Source organism: Egretta garzetta, unplaced genomic scaffold (assembly GCF_000687185.1).
Source record: "Egretta garzetta isolate BGI_Z169 unplaced genomic scaffold, ASM68718v1 scaffold188, whole genome shotgun sequence".
Taxonomy (NCBI): Eukaryota; Metazoa; Chordata; class Aves; order Pelecaniformes; family Ardeidae; genus Egretta; species Egretta garzetta.
In genome coordinates, this window is record NW_009260622.1 from 1,313,117 (window position 1) to 1,334,301 (window position 21,185).

The 21,185-nt window shown below is 39.3% G+C and overlaps 1 protein-coding gene and 1 long non-coding RNA gene across 2 annotated transcripts; both read left to right on the forward strand.

Moving 5' to 3' along the window:
• Window positions 1-481: 481 nt before the first annotated feature.
• On the forward strand, window positions 482-11,170 carry LOC104132145. Its single transcript, XM_035900836.1, has 8 exons — window positions 482-553; window positions 2,468-2,554; window positions 4,232-4,405; window positions 5,942-6,090; window positions 8,285-8,461; window positions 9,079-9,505; window positions 9,690-9,852; window positions 11,148-11,170. Exons 1-8 carry the CDS (start codon window positions 482-484, stop codon window positions 11,168-11,170), a joined length of 1,272 nt encoding a protein of 423 aa, XP_035756729.1.
• A 1,831-nt stretch (window positions 11,171-13,001) lies between these two features.
• LOC118452948 lies at window positions 13,002-19,281 on the forward strand. Its single transcript, XR_004842823.1, has 3 exons — window positions 13,002-13,076; window positions 18,541-18,631; window positions 19,198-19,281. It is a non-coding gene; the product is annotated as an uncharacterized LOC118452948 (long non-coding RNA).
• Window positions 19,282-21,185: the final 1,904 nt, after the last annotated feature.

Genomic DNA, 21,185 nt, shown 5'->3' on the forward strand with positions numbered 1-21,185 from the left:
TGACAGCTGTACCTGCTCATACTAACGTCAGTTTTTTTCCCCCCTTCACCCTGAAAATTTTGAATGGTCCTGATTTTGCTTTAATGTTGTCTGTATCCAGTATTTTACACTAAGGGCAAGACACAGGCAAGCATGCAAAATTGATGTTTTCACTTCTTGCCAGATTTTCTAACTAAAAAAGATTTCCTCCTGGCAGTTCTATCTCCAGATATTACCACCCCATCTTCTAAAATTGTAAAAGCCCCTGTATATTTGATATGTTGTGGACTCTCACCAGGTTTCAAAGGGAGATTATATTTGCTGGGCAGGTTGTCGATAGAACATAAAATATGAATGAAATTGTAATTTTATGGCAGATACCGTAGTTGTAACAGTCACAAGCACTCTATATCCTCAAGATCCAGATGAGGAAACAGTTTCTAAAAACATTTGATTGACTTTCTTCCAGTTAAGCCAGGAAAAAATCCTCAAAATTATGAACATGGTGAAAAATAAAGAAGTGAGCATTGAAGGAGCTTTGCATTTGGCACAGAAAGAGGTGTATACTGAAAAGGTAAGGTCACTCCTTTGATCTGTTTTGCAAGACATTCAAATGTATGGGCATGTTCTGGAAAGCCTGCTTGAGCGTTAGGACCATACCTGTATTGCTTTCAAAGACGCAGTCTCAACTTGTGCGAAAATATGCACTCCAGTTTATGACCAAATATGCCAGGTACTAATGGCTAATGCTACCTGTATCCTATGTAATGGATATCCCACGTAGATGCTGCAGCTACACTGATGTCGTTACCTAGATTAAGTAATTTAGATCAGATGTATCCATACATGTTTCCTTATTCCAAGTGCAGCATCAAGTACTGTGACAATAAATGTAGGGCAAAATCCTTGGGCTGATACCATGAAGCACCTCAGGAAAATGATGGATCTAATCTCTGAGGGGTCTCCTAGCACTGGGTTGTCCTTGGGACATGACTGGTCAGCAGAAGAGTGACCATAAATCAGTATTATGCATGGCCACAAGAACGACTGGCTACAAAGTGCAAAGCCTTGGCCAGTGTGACTTCAGTTCTAACAGTTCCTATGGTTGGTTCTGACCTTCCACCAGGTAAAAGTAGAATCAGTGTAAAGGTGGCTTAAAACCAGTTTTGGGTCCTACAACAACATAACTTTGCTGAGCATAGGTCAACAAGACCAAGAGGTTTAGTCCAGAGATTTCTTCAGGATCAGACTGAGACACAAAAATTTCATTTTTCTGTTGCTAAAGCCTTCATCTCTTCATGGACAATCAGAAGTGGATCATTAGCATCTTCCATTTTATAGAAAGCACGGAAATTTTTTCCTGAGAAAAGTAGTTGATAATGGTGAATGGAAGCAGTTTGAGAGTGAGGAGTATATTAATTGTGTATATTAGGGCATTGGCCTTGGACTCCTCTCTGTAATCCCTGTCTGGTATCTCGCTCATTGAAATCTCTGTCCACCACCTCCACAGAAGTGCCAGCAGAGAATTCTTTGGAGGAATTTTCAATATCTATTTCCCCTTCTGCTCTGGATTTTTGAGCCAGCCTCCCTGTGGAGCACCTCCAGGAAACAGTGAACTCTTATGATGTACTAATGACACAATCCAAAATTTTTTTTGCACTGCAGGAGCTGATAGCAATTCTGAGATAAACCTGGTGCTTTTTGGAATTTTTAAAAATAACTTTCTGAACTGCTTATTAACTTCTTGGCTGGAAAGAAGTAGAAGGAGAAGCAAAAATAAATACTAATAAAAAAGCAGCACAAGTTTTGCAGAAGGGTTGCAGTCAACAAAAATATTAAACTCAGCAGTGTAAGACTACATGGAAATATATTCTACTTCTGCTGCATTAAAGTTTTTGTGATAACTAATTATTAGAACTAAATCAAATTTAATATAGCTGGATAACAACCTTCCCTTCCCTGTATTTTCCTGAAGATTATACAATTAGTCATTTTCCATGCACACAGTATAGCTGCTGTAAGGGACCAGATAACAAATTGTATGCCTTCATATAATAAGAAGGAACAAAGATCTTCCATTTTACTGCACCGCATTCAAGGGCCTGTAAATATTTTTCTTTAAAGTCACATATGGTTCTTGTTTGCTACTTAGTCCATTTAATAAACGGCTTGTACTCGTGTTTTGAAACATGTTTAGTACAATTCCATGGGTTCTGCTCTTCCCCTTCCTGTCTTCCTGCTCTGCCTTTCACCTTCCATCCCAATCTGTGATCCCTTCATTAGTTCAGTAGGTGTTGCGGATATTTTGTGCTTGTGAAAAGATCAGGAGGCTGATTCCACGTATCTCCAGGCAGAGCTCTTCTGCAAAGCCTCCAGTGCTGTTTGAACACTGTTCTCTGAGGGAGTTGTCACCTGAGAACACGACTGGATCTGAGTGGACAAAAAATAACACTGTGGGCATATGGCTGATTTTTGCTCTGTTTTTCAGGATTCACAGGATTTGCTAACTGGCTCACAATTTAACTTCAGTATCTACAAATACAAACACTATCGGTGGCAGAAACGAATTTTGCAGGTAACTTCAAAAATTCTCACTTTTGAAGAAATATATACAAAATACAGAACGCTTATGTTGCTCAATAAATGTTATGAGATGGATTAATACACCCTGTGCTTCAGCAACTTATCAGAGATGCACAAAATATTGACCAACCTTTTACACCATAAGTATTCTGGGGGTAGGATCTCAAAATCCCTCTACTGAGCCCCTGGCAGGGCTGTAGAATGGACTTGATGATATAAGAGGTTATTTTCACCTCTATGCTATCCCAGAGGGGCTGCCACCATCCCTGCTGGGCTTGGCCTTGGACAGCAGCTGGTCCCTCTTGGAGCTGGCTGTCATGGGCTCCATCGGACACATGGGAAGCTTCTGCTGCTTCTCACAGAAGCCACCCCTGTAGCCCCCCGCTACCAAACCCTTGCCACGCAAACCCAATACAACATGCTAGAGGGTGGGTTTTTTTGTTGTTTCCTACATCTCAGTTGTAGAAAGGGTAATCTTCTTATTTCCCTCAATATCCACTGGGGTTTGCAATTAAAAGATTGATTATTTAGACATAAAGCTGATGGAAAATTGGAGAAAGCTATATTAGATGTTGAAGTTATCAGTTTGGGAATATGTAGTAGTTTAATTCCAGTTCTCTAGTTACCAACAGCCTTCGAAAGTCAGAGATAATTATGGGAATGGTTCTGCTTTGGAGATTTCCTGCTATAAACAGAACAGAGGGAGAGGCCACGGTGTTAGCATGTGGTTGGTGTGGTCTGCGCTATAGGAATGAAAGGTGCCAAGAATCATTTATGTCCAAAGGTAAATATCTAGCTCGGGTGAGATCTGAGACTCTTCTGAGTTTGTCTTCTCTGTGGGCCATGTTCACTGAAGCTGGGCAGTCAGATAGTATTCACATCTTATTGTATCAACAAAGCTGTTTCTGCTCAGCAGGGACTGACACATAGAAGAGATACTGGAATCTGTACCAGTTTTTAACACTGCAAATGTAGATTGTGCAGTGGAAGAAGAATAATCTTATTTTGGTGCAAACAATTTTTAATTGTTATAGCTGTGAAACAGCAATAAAATAACTTCATTGGCTATTATCATCGCTCCCTTCACCTATATGTACACATATATGTATATATATGCATAGAGACAAAAAATCTATGTTAGATAAGATCTAAACCAAAGCACAGTAATATTTATATTGGAAAATAATCTCTGAATACATCCTCTCTTCCTAACACAGAAGCGGCTGTTATAAAAATAACCACCTTCACTTCATTTTAGTATTGGGGCATAGGTTGAACAAGTTAGTAATTGAATCTCTGCTGAGATGGTCATGCCATTAGTTTGTGCTACCACTACTGCTGAATGGGAAGTTTTTGCACTGGATTGTATAAGGCAAGGAGAATTTTAAAAGAAATAATATTTCAGAGTGATAAATTGATGCATATTCATCAAGAGAGATAGGGAAACACAGTTACAATGAATATCTGTTTGTTTTGTAACTAAAACAAATATAGTACATTATCTTGATGATGGAATGTCACTTTTTATTCTATTCATCGGCAAGATGGAGACATATTCTAAGCTGGTCCTTTATTTAAATGCCCTTGCATGGTAATGCGGGGGATGCTGTCTTTCCCTTTCTGTAAAGAGAAGTGATGGAGTCAAGTAATGAAGAGCTCTCTATTCCAGATTGATTTCAACACAAAAACTATTTTTAACATTGAAAAAGGAATTATTAAGAAACAGTTCCCTTTCTCACAAGTCAAAGCCTGTGAAGATACTGAAAGGAGGCGCTTCAGCATTGTGTTTCATGGGCGACAAGATTATGAGCTGGAAGCAGTGTCTCTTGATGATAAAAGGAAGGTAAGTTTTTACAATGTCATAGACAGATTGCTATAAATAACAGCTAATGTTATGGTAGTACCCAGCAGGTCCCAATCATAAATGGGAATTGTTATGCTGTGCATTGTGCAAGCAAAGAAGTAGGTATGTCTTTATTCTGTGTATGTTCATGCATAGAACAAAGGGAACATGAGTTCAGGATAAAGTTTGGCCTTAGGATTTTGCCACAGTTCACTACGACTGAAGATGTAAAGCCAGTTCAAGACGTGATATGAAAGTGGATGCATTTCTGCAACTACACCTTGAATGTAACTGGTCTGAGACTGTATTAAAACAAGCAAACATAACTGATGATGTGCACAGCTGAATCTTAATTGAAATTTTCTAAGCAGTTTTTTTTTCCCCCCCTATATATATTTATTAAAATGCATGATTTTAAGAAGAATGAATGAGGCCATCCTGATAACGTGAAAAGAAGAAGACCTAGTAGTTAATCTTTTACCACCAAAACACACTGAAATTATAAAATTATCAGAGGATGACAGCCTAGGTACAACTAGATCTTTGTTTAATTAAATGTTGTAAGTATAATTAAGTGTTGCAAGATTTTGTATGAGCTGTTTCACTTTGAGGTCCCAGCTTCTCGTGCGTTCTAGGCTCAGTTAAATATTCCAAGTAGTTAGTGTAATTAGACTCTACACTGAAACTTGAGAAACTCAAGTTGTGATATTAGCACTAGCTTCTCACTTGAATGCAGATATCCTGTGTGTTCAGGGGTGATCAAGTCTTGGAGTTTGTGTGATCCCACTGCTGAGGTGCTGAAGCCAGCTGCACAATTTAGGTCAAGATACAAACTCTCAGAAAGTATGGATGAGCTTGTATCCAAACTTCTGATGTGACCCATTTTTAAGGGGCTTCTTGCAGCGGGTTTCATCCCTTGTGAAACTTAACGGTTCACTCCACGTGCAGGAACTTTTATTCCAGATGAACAGTACCTCACGGTTGATTAGCTCACTTTTCAAAATAGATTACATTTAGCAGAAGAGCTCAAAAAAAGCACGTGTGTTCTGGAGTAAGAACACTCAAATACGGCCCTGTATAACAAAAAGAGCAATTTAAATTCACACCCACCTTAATCCATGCTATTTTCAACTGTAGGCAAGCCTTCATTTTTCTATTGGGTTTGTTTGAGCTTTCAAGCTAAATCAATCAATTACTACTTAGGCTTGAACTGAGCTGAATAGAAACTTTGTCTTAGATTGCTTTGTATATGAATTAAAAAAAGTAAAATTATATTTTACAGTAACCCCTCCAGAATGAAATTATATTCTCCTTACACTGACAGGTTTAGAACTGTGGGCATAAAACCAAATTGCAGTTAAGTAGTTTAGCATCATAGAAAGACCCTATTTATTTTCTGTTAATTTATGTTACCTATTTGGCTGCTGCTTATAGTGTTGTCTATCATTTTTATACTTGAAAAATCCTCCTATTAATGTCTTATTCAAGGGAATTAACATGGAAAATATACTCTTTCTGCTGCTACTTATTATATAGATAGCATACCTTCTGAGCAGAGTTATACAGAGCAATTCATACAAGAGGCCGGCAGAGTCCTGCTCTGGAAGAGTTGCAGAATGTGATGTGATACATGAAGGACTGCTGGATTTGCAGCAAAACGGTTTTACATCCACTGAATGGGTGAAGTACGAACTGGACTTTCGTAGACCTCTGGGTTGTGGGTTTTGTTAAAATTTCTGATAAGAGCCTTAAGACTTTAACTTGCTGATAATAAGTTAATTACTTAATTGCTTTTTAAAGTTAAAACTGAGATGCCAAACCTGCATGAGATGAAAATATTGAAATTAACTGTTAGTGCAATAGTGGTACCCAACAAAATGAAGTTCTGTTGTGTGCTAGAGACTGCTGTGTGCATTACTAACACAAACACATCATGGTGATGGTGCTTGGAGTGATTTTAATGGGACTTCTTTATGTTTACCTCTTTACTTTTTACTCCATTTTCAGTCATAAGGAAAAAGAGAAAAAGACTGGCAAAGCAGATAAGGAGTATAGGAGTCCTGCTAGAGAACTGACTCACACCAGCCAAATGGCTGCCCCAAAATTTGTAATTCATTCTCGTAATGTTCTGAACCTCCCTCCTGTGGAGGTGATTAACCATAGTGGCCTAATGGGGTGGTGGTTTCATTATTCAGTCGGAAATGGACTGTCACCAGCATTTCATTCAGCCCCTAAACCATCCCAGATAAGCGTGGCTTCTGCTTCTTCTTCCTCTATTACTGAACGTGTGAATCAGCCACAATGATTTTACATAGTTCGCTAGCCATTCTACAGACAACCCACCCTTCCCCTGAGCCAGCTTCTAAAATAGCTGGAAATTGCTTATTCTATCAAAGGAGAGGAAGAGCGAGAGAGGGGGGAAAAAAAAAATCTGTCTCCCAAAAACTAATGAAAAAAAATGTAACATTGTTATTATCTGCACAGGGAAATTATCTCAGAAGACTTCACAGTTCACAGAAAATGATTTTAATTGTTTTTAAAAGGCTACCACTGTATGTCTTGTAAACGCTATCCTCAAGTGTGTCCCAGGATTTGTTACCTTGCAACATTTGACAAGTTTGTTAACAAACAAAAATTGATTTTTATTTATCTTGTGAAGCAAAGCCCTTGTTGCTTTCTTCTTGATATTAATCCTCTCTTTTTTTTTTTTTGGCAAAGTAAATAATGGTGGAAACATCTGGAGATCTGATTAAACTATAAGTCCCTGCATTAAAGAAAGGAGAGATCAATATAACTGCCGGCTCCATTAAACAATTCTTATCACTTTGACTGTTTATGTGGGAATAGATGCAATTTATATTTTATGTTTAATTCTTCTGGAGCAGCTAAACTTATTTAAATTCCTCATAGAACACCTTAATCAACCAGCCACACCTTGAAGAGGGAGTGGAGGAAAAGAAAGGTCTGATAGAACTGTCAGAATGATAAAGAAATGCAGTAACCCTCAAGAAAAATGAGAATGAAAATGCTTAAATAAGAATAAACCCCACATACAGTAAAGCCCCACCTGTTGTTGAACGTGGGGTCTTTGTTATAAGCAGCAGAGCAGAATCCTAGGAGAGAGACTGAAGCAGAACATTTTGCTCTAACAGAAGCTGCATATGGGCAGGCAATTTGTGCCAGGTTTAATTTATTATTTAAATAGGTCATACCCCCACAGTAATATCTGATTGAAGCCCTTGAGAGCAGAATACTTTGACCCCTTCCTGCCAAGTGGCTCGTGGGAATGAGCGGGGACCAGGATCAGTCCTCATGGAGTAAGAGCACATGCAAGAAGCATTTCCAAGAGAGGGAGAGTTATTGGACTATAAGACTGGGCACTAACTTATATTATGGTGACTTGTTTATAGCTCGGTGGCATTAAAACCTGGAAGACACAGAAACTCCAAAGCCTTGTCATACTGTGCGCTGCTCAGTCACACAGTGAATTCCTTTAAAAGCTTGTAGTCCAAAAGACCCACCATCGCAAACAAGTGAGGGGAATAGATAGAGTGGGAGGGACAGAGTGTAGCTAACCAATTAACAGGACTTGTGTGATTTTTAGTTGATAGTCAGATCTTAGTTTTAGTGCTCTCATTAGGCATGGCAGGCTGCAAGTCCATATTTTATGTCACGGTTTGCTTATGTGTCAGATGAGAATAAGAAGCCCTTATCTCAAAGATTTTATGCTTTGGTATTGATACATTTTGACTGTTCCATCAAAGATGCTATGAAGATGTGGAGACTTACTGACATTAGAAAACAGTTTAACAAAGGCAAGGCTTGTGTAAATAAGTAGTCAGTGAAGAATGAACTGTATCTCCATTCCTTGTCCTTCAGGTACTTGGTGCAACTACGTGAAGGAGAATTGACTTTATATTGCATAGGTCTGGGAGGAAAGAACAAGACTGCAGACCCTGTAACAAATACAATTAATTTGTCAGGTGGTAATGTGAGTGTCAGCAAGGAGAATGGATGCAGAACCTTTTCAGTTCAGACCAAAGAACACAATTATTTGTAAGTATAGTTGGTAATTAATAATTTGTTGAAGCAGAACTACTGAAAACAAGGTCAAGTAACAGAGAATCTCAATGTCCCATAACAAAATACAACAGGGGAGAAATGAGGCCATCAGAACTATATAGATTGCCCCTCCCATTGCTCTGCAGTGATTTGATGAGTATTTTTAAGGAAGAATCCAAAGTACCTCGTTGTGGAATTGAGACAATACATTGAAATACTGCCCACAAAGACTTGACTAGTTGTCATGTCAGGAGCCAGTGAAGAGATAAGTCATTCAGCTTGATAGGGCAGGTGTGTGAACAGCTTCTCACTAGCCTGTGCTACAAGCACAGTAAGATGTAGCACATTGTTCACCTTCCCGCAAGGTGGAGAAGAGGAATTATGAGGTAACTGCACCACAAAGTCAATATATGGCAAAACTTCAGCTCTCTAACCTTAGACACATAAGCAATTAACTCTGTCTGAAAAGGTCAGAGTCAGCAGCGCTGGGCTCCTTTGACAAGTAAAGCTGCTGAACACCATTCTGCTTAAATAAGAAATATCTGTGGCTGTATTAGTCAGCACGTTATTTACACTTCCTTGCGTTTATGTATGACATTCTTAAATTTCAGGTTTCGAATACCCTTTACTGTCCAAAATAACAGGACAGAGAATGTTAGCAAGCTCCAGAATGAATGGGTGTCTCTCATAGAAAGGTACTGTCAGCTGTGCAAGGGTGCCTCGCTGCCTCAGGAGGGATCTCAAGGATGCATCTCCTCAGAAGCTGATTATGAGGATTTTACTGTACCTCTGAACGAACAGAAAGAGGAGGCTCTCTACGTTTGTGTGAGTTCTACAACAACCAGTCTGAACAAGTCTTCAAGACCTCAGACAAAGCCCGCAGAGGGGGAAGCAGCCCCAGCATCACCACCTCTTCCACTTCCCATAAGTAAGGCAGAGGTACCACCAGCCCCACCTGCATTCCCACCACCCTGCAGCCTCTCTCCATCAACAAAGAGAACCAAAGCCTTTCACTGGGATGTTGTTCCTTGTGATAAGGTGAGGATGAAACTGATGGTAGTTGTAAAAGGAGAAAAAAAAAATTGTAGCCTGTATTCCATGTATAGTTATCATAAAAGTAGAGCTGTGCCACAAAACAGCCTGGCTGCCCTTCTGTATGGATGGAATAAAGCACCTCTGTTCTTTTGGCTTTTTGTTTACCCTGTCGCTCCTATATTTTTAGATTCAAAAATCTGTCTGGGGATCATGTGACCCCTGCAAGAAAAAAATAGATGTATCCAGACTCTGTGATGAGTTCCAGATCCAGGACATGGCAGTATTTTTGGGCAACGAACCTTCAGTGAATCAGCACATCATGTTAGATCGAAAAGTTGCACATAACTTCAGTAAGTGTGTTAATAAGAACTGTGTACTCCTATCTGGAAGCCTGGGGTGAGCATTGCATGCATTTTCTATTTGTACTTTCTACCATTCAGTAGGCAATGAGACAAGCTTGTGTCTAAATCATCTTTTGATTCAGTGCCCCTCTGCTCACTTATAAAAATAGACCTCATGGCTCAGTTGCTCAATATGTGGTCCTTAATGATGTAGAGTAGAAGCACCAAGCTTCTCCTCTTCTTTTACAAATGGTGTGGATGTGCAATTGAGCTGTGATGCTGTTGCCTTAGGGCAAACATGTAAAATCATGTATGACACCTCTGAAGTCAATGTTAAGACTCTTTCAAATGGGCTTTTCAAATTTTGTGGGCTGTCCAGGTGAAGCAAGTCAACAGAAATAGCTTGGTAGCTAGAACTTTGAGTACTGTGCTCAGTCTCTCTCCTACATTGAGTTCAGGAATATTCATGTAGGAGTAGATGGGTTGGTGTAAGAAGCCTTTGAGGCAGCTACAAGCCAGGTTGCAGGAACCTCTTGGCTTTTGTCTGGCTGATAGCTGAGACCATGAATGGCCGTCTTGAATGATCATGAACAGGATCCTTCCCTCTCATATCCCAGATATGATTCTGCCAAAGGCCTGACCGAGAACGGTCTTTCACAGCTAATGAAGCTGCACATAATTCTGGTCTTACTAATAAAAAGATATAAAGGTCTTTCAATTACTTTGATGAGACGTTGTAGATATGAGAGGAGCAAGGCTAATTGTTCTTCAAAGATTACCCTGAGTTCTATTACAGAGATGGCTTTCCAAAAAAGTTCTATAACCTAGTGATGTTTTAAGAAATGTTACCTGTGTAAAGAATTTGGGGCAGCTCATTTTTAAGTTTTAATGATTCATCTTTATGAATATTGATAACTTGATTGTGTAAAATTTTAATTGGAAACTGTAAATTAAGATAACTTGTTGGAATTATTGCATCTGTTGACTAAAAATCTGAAGGGTTAAAGGGAAATGAGGATACAAAAGTGCTATTGCAGATAAAAAGAATCCTGTAATAGCACTTTTACCTACTAAATTATTGCAGTTTCTCTGAGGGAATGTCTGTCTTTTAGTTTGCAAATAACACCATTCTTCCTTTTGATCATATTCCTCATAACTTTTTTCATTGAGACATTCTACATCTGTTTCTTTATCTTATCCTTAAAGTCCCATCAGTGAGATTTTTGGCATATACTTATTATAATGGACATTACTTAGATCAAAAGTTAATTTGATCCTGAGAATTCTGATTAATCTTCCTGCAGGTGCTGCAAACCACAGTTCTTAAATTAACGAATAAAAAGATGAAACTCCAAAATAGCAGTAGGTTAAAATTTCTTGAGAATTTGAGTGGGTTTCTGAACACAAGAGAAAAAGAAGAGTTCCAAGAGAAGATCTACACTTTAAATTCAAGCCCAATGTATGAAAAAATGCAAATAAAACCTAAGCTGTCTAGTGGATTCTTGTAGACAAAATACATTTCTGCCATACAGAGAACAGGTATCAGAAAGAGAGATAAGAGAAACTTCCTCAGATTTCCAATGAAAAAGTTTCGGGAGACACTATAATGTATACGTTTATCCAAGAATGTGGGATCTAGTGGGTGAAAAAGTGATTTAGGAGTCAAAATACCAACTGCTTTGACTTGATTGGTATCTGTTTCTCTGTATGAGACACAGTTTCCCATATATACAATCCTTATTTTGCCTAGGAAAATACTTCAGCAAAGTCTGATGACTAGAATTTATTCAGCGGCTAAATTCAACTACTGAAAACGTTCAAGAAAATATTAATTTCTTTGTAGACAGGTTGTGAAAATTTTAAAATCAACATTTTATTATGAGTTATTCATTCTGTTATGGTCTATAGACATCACCATACCTGAAGAGATACATGGTTTAAAAGGCATGGGGAAGCAAAAGATATAAGGCATGAAAAGCATAAGAAGGAAAAAGGGAAGATTCTGCCAGGCTTAGCACTAAAGCTAGATCTTATAACAAAATTAAAAGGGTGGAAAGTGTGTCAGAGGAAGAATAAATGGTATATACTCCATTGGCCAACAGTCTCCTGAGCACCATTAATAGCTGATTTGGACCACAGCAAGTTCCTATAACCTGAAAAACCCTGTTCCTTTTTAGAACTGGAGAAAAAAAAAAAGGTAGCTCATACACATCTTTCCTGAATTCTCCTTCCCAATTCCCTTGTGCTGCTCAGAGGAGTTCTGTTGTAGCAGAGACTCTAGGACAAGTTTCATGCCAACATTGAGAAGCATTTAAACCTTTTTTGTTTCTCTGCTGATGCCCCCTGTTTACTTCCTTATGCTTCCTTTTTTACCTTCATCCTTCAGTAATGATGATGAAGACAGACAGTAATTAAAGAATAACTGGCAAAACAAAGCAATCTTTCTGGGAGCAACGGCCTTACGAATGGTTCTTCACCTGTTTGGGGAAGAGACACCTTGTTTCTAATTTCCTATCATAATGCATATTATGAGCCAGCCCCATGTCAACACAGAAGTCTTAAACATTACAAAAACTCTTTATGAGATTTTAGAGTACCAGGCAGTATAGAAGTGAGCACTTCTCTTTCCCAGGCTGCCTTCATTTTGGGAGCAATTTTTCTTGCGTGGACTCTTCCTACCTTCTTTTGAACCCTGGAAATTAGACAAAGCAAGTAAACAAAATCAAAACAAACAGAAAATTTAATTTTTTTAACCTTTAAAATGTTATAATATGTCAATTCATTGTATTGCTATTTGGAAAAAAATAAATTTGTCTGTTGACCCTGAGTACAAGAGAAATAGATGTGAGCAAGTACTTGAGTACCTTCTGACAACAGTATCTTGATGGTTCAGTCTTAAGCATTGTCTGTGTTCTGACAGAAATATATTTTTGCTTCACTACTGCTATGTATGTTTAAAGAAAATATGAAGACTGAGTTTTTGCCTTAGCATTAGCAGTTACTAAGTGTTCTGGTTGGTTTTCTTTTTCTTTTTCTTTTTTCTTAACTCTGGAAAGTTTTGGTGATTTTTCCTTCCCTTCAGCATTTTCTTCCAAGTAATCTAAGAATCATTTTCCTCCAGACATTTTTCTTAAAAGTTTCCGCATAAAGCCAAGCGAGCTGAAAGAAAAACTATACATTATACATGAAGAGAGTGGTGGACTTACAGATGAGCAGATTACAGCACTAAGAAGGTAATCTTTGGGGTTAATTTGTTTGTTTACAATATATGCTACCTTTTGGAGAAGGCATAATCTTCTGCAAATACTGTGAAGTTCAGGAAAGATGCTACTGAGACATTGGATCTGTCCTGTGAATAGAATAATAGGGTTGCAGACAGAAATCTCAGTCCTTGCAACTGAGATTTTAGAGTATGTCCCCCAAATATCACTTTTCCCCATGTGTAGGAAAGGGGATTGCAAGAAATGGCAGCAAATCTGACATGATTTTGTGAACTAGTTACAAGGAGCAGAGTTTGTAAAAGAATAAGTTGTGTCAGTGAGCAGGTATAACTTGATGAGAAAACTTTACAACACGTCTTATCTTAGCCATATCGTCTGTGGTGGGATCAGAAACGAAAGACTGAAAATTGGTTTGGAGAGGAGGAAGGCAGACAAGTGTTAAAGGAGCTTCATGGGATGATGGGATATTAAGAATATCAGTATTTCTGAGTGGCAGAGATTTGTGGGTTTAAAGCAGAGTGCAAATTTCTCTATCTTTAAAAAAAAATGAATTACTGTATTGAGAAAAATAGATACCAGGAGTGTAAGAAAACTGTTGGCACGTGAAATTTGTAGGAGCTGGACTGTATATCTTTAAATAGTTTAAGACACATAAAGAAAGGAACAAGTGGGATCCTAGAGTAGTTTCCGTTATACATCCCAGTCCCCATGTGATACTTGGGACATTTTATTAAACACATTTTTATGAAAACTTGATGTGAAACTGTGTTTTGCTTCAAAATGGGAAAAAAATGAGTGTTTTGCTAAAGTGTGCTTGGAAAAAGATGACGCTGGCAAAAAAAAGTGAGGAAGGAAATAATGGATGTGTTTACTTCTTGTGGAATTAGTTCAATTTTGGCCTTAAATCCTGATCCTAATCAGTACATGAACAGTAGAATCATGTCTGTACTTAGGAAGTGAAGTTAACAGGGAGAAACATAGAATTAATGTCATTCTGTGAGGTGGCTTGTACAGAGCCTGCCTGAATTATGAAGGGACATGGACAAGACACTGACTATTGACATGTTTTATATGTGCCAGTGTTCTGGAGGAAGTTTCCATGCTGCCCCAGTGCTTTACCAGTTATACCCCACAGTGGTGCAGAGCAAATTATGAGCTGGCAGAAGGTATGAGCCCCACTGAAGGTAATGGAGCTCCATTGCCTTTCAAAAGCTTACGTTCAAAGCACCGTAAAAAAATAAAGATCTTACTGCAGTACTGCAGTTTTTAATTGCAGTGATGGAATTGGTCAGGAGATAACTGCAGTGAAATGCAGGCTTGGGGATGAGTGGCTGGAAAGCTGTTTGGCAGAGTGGGATCTGGGGGTACTGGTCGGCAGCCAACTGAATATGAGCCAGCAGTGTGCCCAGGTGGCCGACAGGGCCAACGGCATCCTGGCTTGTATCAGGAGTAGTGTGAGCAGCAGGACCAGGGAAGTCATCCTTCACCTGTACTGGGCACTGGTGGGGCTGCTCCTAGAATGCTGTGTTCGGTTTTGGGCCCCTCACTCCAGGAAGGACATGGAGGGGCTGGAGCATGTCCAGAGAAGGGCGACGAAGCTGGTGAGGGGTCTGGAGCATAAGGCTTATGGGGACCCACTGAGGGACCTGAGGGTGTGCAGCCTGGAGAGGAGGAGGCTGAGGGGACACCTTATCGCTCTCTACAACTACCTGAAAGGAGGCTGTAGTGAGGCGGGGGGGTCAGTCTCTTCTCCCAGGTAATGGGCAATAGGATGAGAAGAAATGGCCTCCAGGGCAGATTTAGGTTGGATATTAGGAAAATTTTTTTCACTGAAAGGGTTATAGGGCACTGGAATGGGCTACCCCGGGAAGTGGTTGAGTCCCCATCCCTGGAGGGATTTAAAAGCTGGGCTGACGAGGTGCTTAGGGACATGGTATAGTAGTGGGCAGGTGTGGTTGGCCTCAGTGATCTTAAAGGTCTTTTTGAACCAAATGATTCTATGATTCTATGGAATGTCTTTGACATGTGGTGTGCTCCCCAGTTACACATGCACAGCAGAATGCTTGGGGTCTGGCCAGCCCTGTTTACGAGGGCAGCCTCTGCTCACACTTTTTGAAGAAAAACACTGAATGCACTCTATTGTTCGAGCCCTAACACAGCACTGCGGATTCAGTCCAGGATCTCCACACTGTCGAAATTGGTGTAACACCACTGGGATCGCTGATTTATAGTATCTGGGCTCTTTGCCATCAGACGATAATAATAATAATAATGATGGCAATGAAGCTTGAAAGATTTTATTTTTTCCTTGAAGATTTCAGAGTCTTCCTTTGATAGCAATAATGCTGAGGAAATTTTTCTAGCAATGGAATGTGTAAGAGATACTGGATGCTGTATTGTTATATGCTATATAGGATCAAGGATTCTGTTCCTGGGATTCTTATTTACTGCCAAAATCTAGGAATGCATGTACGAATCTTCTAGAAAAAGGAAGCTAATTTTTTCTACCCCAACAGTTTTAAAAGTGTTACTGAAATAGATGAGATGCATTTCAGAAATGAGGGTTGGATTTCCAAGGCAGTTCAATGTCTTGCCAGTGCTTATCACACAGAATCACAGAATGGCAAGGGTTGGAAGGGACCTCGAGAAATCATCTAGTCCAACCCTCCTGCTAAAGCAGGTTCACCTAGAGTATGTTGCACAGGACATCATCCAGGCGGGTTTTGAATATTTCCAGAGAAGGAGACTCCACAACCCCCCTGGGCAGCCTGTTCCAGTGCTCTGTCACCCTCAAAGTAAAGAAGTTCTTCCTCACGTTCAACTGAAACCTCTTACGTTTCAGTTTGTGCCCATTGCCCGTTGTCCTGTCACCGGGCACCACTGAGAAGAGTCTGGCTCCATCCTCATGACTTCCACCCTTAAGATAGTTGTATGTGTTGATGAGGTCCCCTCTCAGTCCTTCTCTTCTTCAGGGTGAACAAGCCCAGCTCTCTCAGCATTTCCTCATAGGGGAGATGCTCTGTCCCCTAATCATCCTTGTTGGTCTCCTCTGAACTCTTTCTAGGAGTTCCTCATCTTTCTTGAACTGAGGAGCCCAGAACTGGACACAGTCCTCCAGGCCACACTACTCTTAATGCACCCCAGGATACCATTGGCCTTCTTGGCAACAAGGGCACCCTGCTGGCTCATGGTGAGGTTGTGTCCACCAGGACTCCCAGGTCCCTCTTGGCAGAGCTGCTTTCCAGCAGGTCAGCCCCCAGCCTGTACTGGTGCATGGGGTTCAACCTCCCCAGGTGCAGCACTCAACACTTGTCCTTGTTAATCTTGAAACACCAGCACTTGGAAGTTTCTCTTGTTCAATGCTCTGTAGTGGACTTGGCATGATACAAGTAGCAGAGCACTTAGCACATTTGAAGACCTTTCCACTTGATTTAGGTGTCATGGTGGAAAATTTTACTGTTGAAAACTGTGGCCTCCAGTTAATTGAGAACCTGTGGTTATGACAGGAGTTTAAACAGGATAGTCAGGGGCTGGAAAATTCCTCTCTGTGCAAATCATACCTGTCATACTGTCTAAGCCTGAGCAGGAAGGCTACATTCTACTATTATAGAATGAAAAATATTTAAAGCCAAAACCAAGATTACATTTTCAAGACTGTGATCAGTGAGCAAAATGTTCTGCTCATGTATCCAGTGAAGGTTAGTGGAGGTGGTGGAATATTATTAGAAACTTCAGGACTTATTTTGATATGGAAACCTTTCCGTAGTTCTTTAAATGATTCTTTGTCCTGACATCTTAAAATCAATAGCAAAGCACTCTTTGTCTCTATAAACTTAATTTTTCAGAACAGTGTGAGATCTCTTGTTGCACAAATTCCATTGGAGTTGCCTTAATGTAAAAAGATATTTATGGAATGCATTCACATATTCTTGTGCCTCCTTTTCCATGGCTTCCATTGTTTAATGCTTTAAGCTTTAAACCTTCTAGATAATCTGCTAGTTTCATTTCATACACATAATGCATTAAAACAATTTGATGGGATATCGGACTTCTGATTAAATGAAGATATTTGCTGTCAGCTTTAAAAAAAAGTCCTTTGAATTTGCTTAAGAAGTCAAACTATTTTTAATGATAAATACAAAAACCTTTCAGTTGTCAACAGATAACTTATTTTTAAATGAGAATTCATTTTTTTTCTTGATGATGGAGGGTGATGAATGGAATATTTTGTAATCTGCTTTAATACAGATTTAATAATTCAAAACCCAGCAATTATTCAATTGAAATGTCCTATTAAATTATTGACAACAGTAAAAAAACCTTATTGTTTTTCCTGTATTTAACATGCTACAATCTTTGCTTTATTTTTTCCATCTTTGAATAAATTTCCTTACTTTTAATGAAAATGTATATCTATCCCCTTGAAAGTATAATCACAGTTGCTACAAATTAACTAGGTTGTTTGCAGAGAAAGAAGAGAAAACAGTACACCTGAATACTGCAGAGTCTTAACACTCCTCCTCATATGTTAGCGATAACATCTATTTCATTTTTCTCAAGATATGCTATGAATTCCCATAGTGTACCAGTCAGACAGGCAGGAAGATCTCCAAAGGAGGGGAACTGTGGCGGTACGTTTATTTTTCCAAGTGGAGGCATGTTTAAAGACATCATTTTTTTAAAAAATCTGCAGCTCTGGAGTACTGTGGGGGAATATTCTGTTACCTTGTGCAGAAGGAAGAAAGTTGTGGGTCTGTGTTACAGGCTATCATAACAAAAATGAGAAATGGATCTTGGATGTGATGCAGTGCTTAGAGAGACAGAAATGTCATTGCCCCCTCTTGTTTCACGGGCAATTAAAAAAGTTTTAGAGGTAGGAGTCAGTCAGACTGCGGGGCCCACTGGTTAATCATATCACAGCATGAGACTGCTCTGCTTTTGTGCTAATTTCTCAAAGAAGTTGTTGCTGGAGAGGAGCTGAGCCAGCATGGCCATAACTGTTCAAAAAGCATATATTGTTTCTAGCTGCTTTGGAAAGGTTGTCAGGTATGTTCATCCAATCAATGAAAACAAGGCACGTTATGTATCAAGCACAGAATTAATGAACCTCTTCAGAAATTATGGCCTTAACTCCTCTGTCTCATGGTTTTACTTCTTCCAAAACAGCCCATGCTATTGTAAATTGTCTGTAGATCTGCAGGTGAATGCTAGTGACCGTTATTTTCAAGCCTTATATATATATTAGCATTTCCAGATATGCAGATGTATCTGCCAATCGATTTTGCTTTCCATCACATAGTTGGCTCAAAGGTTGATGAAGTTCCAATGGTTAAAGAATAAATATGCAATATGTAAAGCACACTAAACAGTAAGAAATTCTGATGCATGGAATTAAATAATTAAGTGATTGTTTCATGCTACAACAATATACAATGAAGAGGAAGAAGACATCTAATTTCCATTTGCTGTTTTACAGATACATGCCAACACCAAAAGACGCAGAAAAGTACCAGTCATTCAAGGGGTCTCCTTCAGAGCTGCATGTGGTTGATCAGTTTATGTTAGAGGTAAGAAGGTACAGCATTAAAAGACACCATACGTTATTTCTAGGACACTCTCTTCTAGATAAAACCAGTACAAGAAGATGTTGTTTGGAATTTAAATTTACAGTTGCAGCCAGAATCAGTATAAGAGGATTTATCTGATAAAGAGATGAGGCAGGTAGATATTATGAAGAGAACTCTATGGATCCCTTTACATCTCCAAGTCACATGCCCTCCCCTTCCTCCACCGAAGGAGCTGATTTATTCTGAGATAGATTTCCAAAATCTATAAGCATGAAATTGTATGCATTTAACCGTTCTTGTTCACAAGAAATGAGTGTCATTGATTTTAATGAGGCTTGGCCCTACTAGCATACAGCATCTTCTTGAATTTGCATGTGCAAAGGATGCATATTCAGATATGTGCCATAGTATATCTACAGACTTAAGGCCTAGAATAAAATTAATAAATGAGCACAAAGATTAGGAAAACTACGGTGCAGATAAATTGCTCAATAAATTATGAAAGATATGTGCATGTTTTGGTATAAACATGGGGTTTGATTCCTTTTCTGTTCAATTCTACGCAGATGTGTAAAATCCCTTACTTAGGCCAGAGGTTGGATCTCCTGCTTACCATACGTGAGCTCCCTGTGAGCATGAGAGATTTGGAGCCTGTAAGTAACATGACTTGTTCACAGTGTGTTTGTAATCAAAATCTACCAGTTAGATAGTAGAGGGCCCAGTGACCTCAAAGCTATCTAGTTGTGGAGGGTTTGGGTTGGGTTTTTTCCTTTTTTTTTCTGTAGCAAAATATTTCACAGTCCATAATATGAGCAATTCATTGTGTAATAATCCAGGCAGCCTAGTGTACGAAAAAACCATTTCACGGCACTGTTCAAAAGTCACAAGCAAAAAGGTGAAAAAAATTTCATAGAATCTCTACAGGTCATGGCTTTGATAGCTGGGGAATTGTAAATGACGTGAAGCTGTTAGAGACAGGCTGCGTTTGAAATCAGCTGGTGCATTTGCAATGTTTTGGGGAATCCAATTCATTTTATTGTGTTTTGTTAATGATGGAGTTCCACAGTACTGGTTCAAAACAAAACACAGTAAAGTAACTGGATACAAATGAGGGCTATGATACACATGTATATACATGTATGTGCATTTAATATCATCCTTATTCCACTAAGGTTCAAGAAGCAGTTGCTAATGGGCCTGGCAGTGGAATAGAGGGAGAAAAGAACAGGAAGGGATTTTCAGATTTTTTATTTGGTGGTGTTAAACTTTCCTCTTTCTTTGGCCAGTGATAAGACACAAGTACATTTCACCATTAAAATTCAATTCCTTTTAAGGGGGATGTTCGTGGCCCACAAGCTGAAAGAATCAATCTAAAGTCACAGATACTTAGAGCAAGTTTATTTGACCGGCATCTCATAGACATTTACTATTTTTAGAAGACTGAAGGAGGCTGTTCACCCTGAGTACTACAGCACTGAATAGAAAGATTGCAAACCAGAGTTCAAGTCCCTCTCTGCCTTTTTCAGGATGACCTAGGGGTGGGGGGATGCAAATAAAGAATGTTCCAGTCTCGTGGACTGGATCTTCCTGTTCCAAACTGCTGCCTTACCTGCCAGGGTTTGTATATGCTTTGATTCAAAACAAAGTATTTCAACATGATTCTGTTTCTATGAAAATGCTTCAAAGGTTTTGCTCTCATTCTGCATGGGAGTGAAAACAAAATTTAAAAGTTCTGCAAGTCCGGGTTGTTACCTTTTGTCTGGCTGTGATTAAAACCATAGTAACAGTGAACAAAACTCAGAAGAGGAACAGATGGAAAACACCGGGGAGATGCACAGATTTCTGACCCTGCCCAGTGCAATGTTACACCTTTGCTGTCCTCCACTGAAACCAAATATTTGATTATTTGGAAGCTATTATATATATGCTGTTTGCTTTGACAGATATTTAACATTCATTGAAGAGCTGATCAGTTGTCTAAGTATTTATGCGCGCGTTATGCACTTATGCACGCTAACACACGTTTGTAAGCCATAGATTATACACCTAAAATTCTATGGGACAACCTGAATACTGGCTTTCAGCATCCTCTGGCCCTGTGATGTGCTATAAATATTTTAACAAGGCTTTCAGTTCTCCTGTGTGTTTAATCCTTTCCCTGTTTTCAAATTTGTGTGTTGGTGACTGATGAAGAGAGGTGTGGTGCTAAAAAAATTATACATTTCCTAATTTATAACAAACCCGCCTCTTAGTGTATAGCCCTAGAAGGGAGGTGGCTTCCCTGGGAAAACAGAAATTGATACTGAGTTTGATTACAGGAAGTTATTATTCTTCCTTGTGGGGAAACTGTGCTAAGAATTTTGATAAGATAACAGTCTTCAGCTGGTATAAACAGAAGGGAGGGAGGTGAAGGATGGAGAACCTTACACTGCGCTTCAGGCTATCTGCTTCCCCTGATGCCTGACATTTGGTGCAATCTGGTGCATTCAAACAGCAAAATACTTTTTCTTCAGAAGCATTTGTAAGAGATGAGGTTGAAGTCATTTTGGCAGGG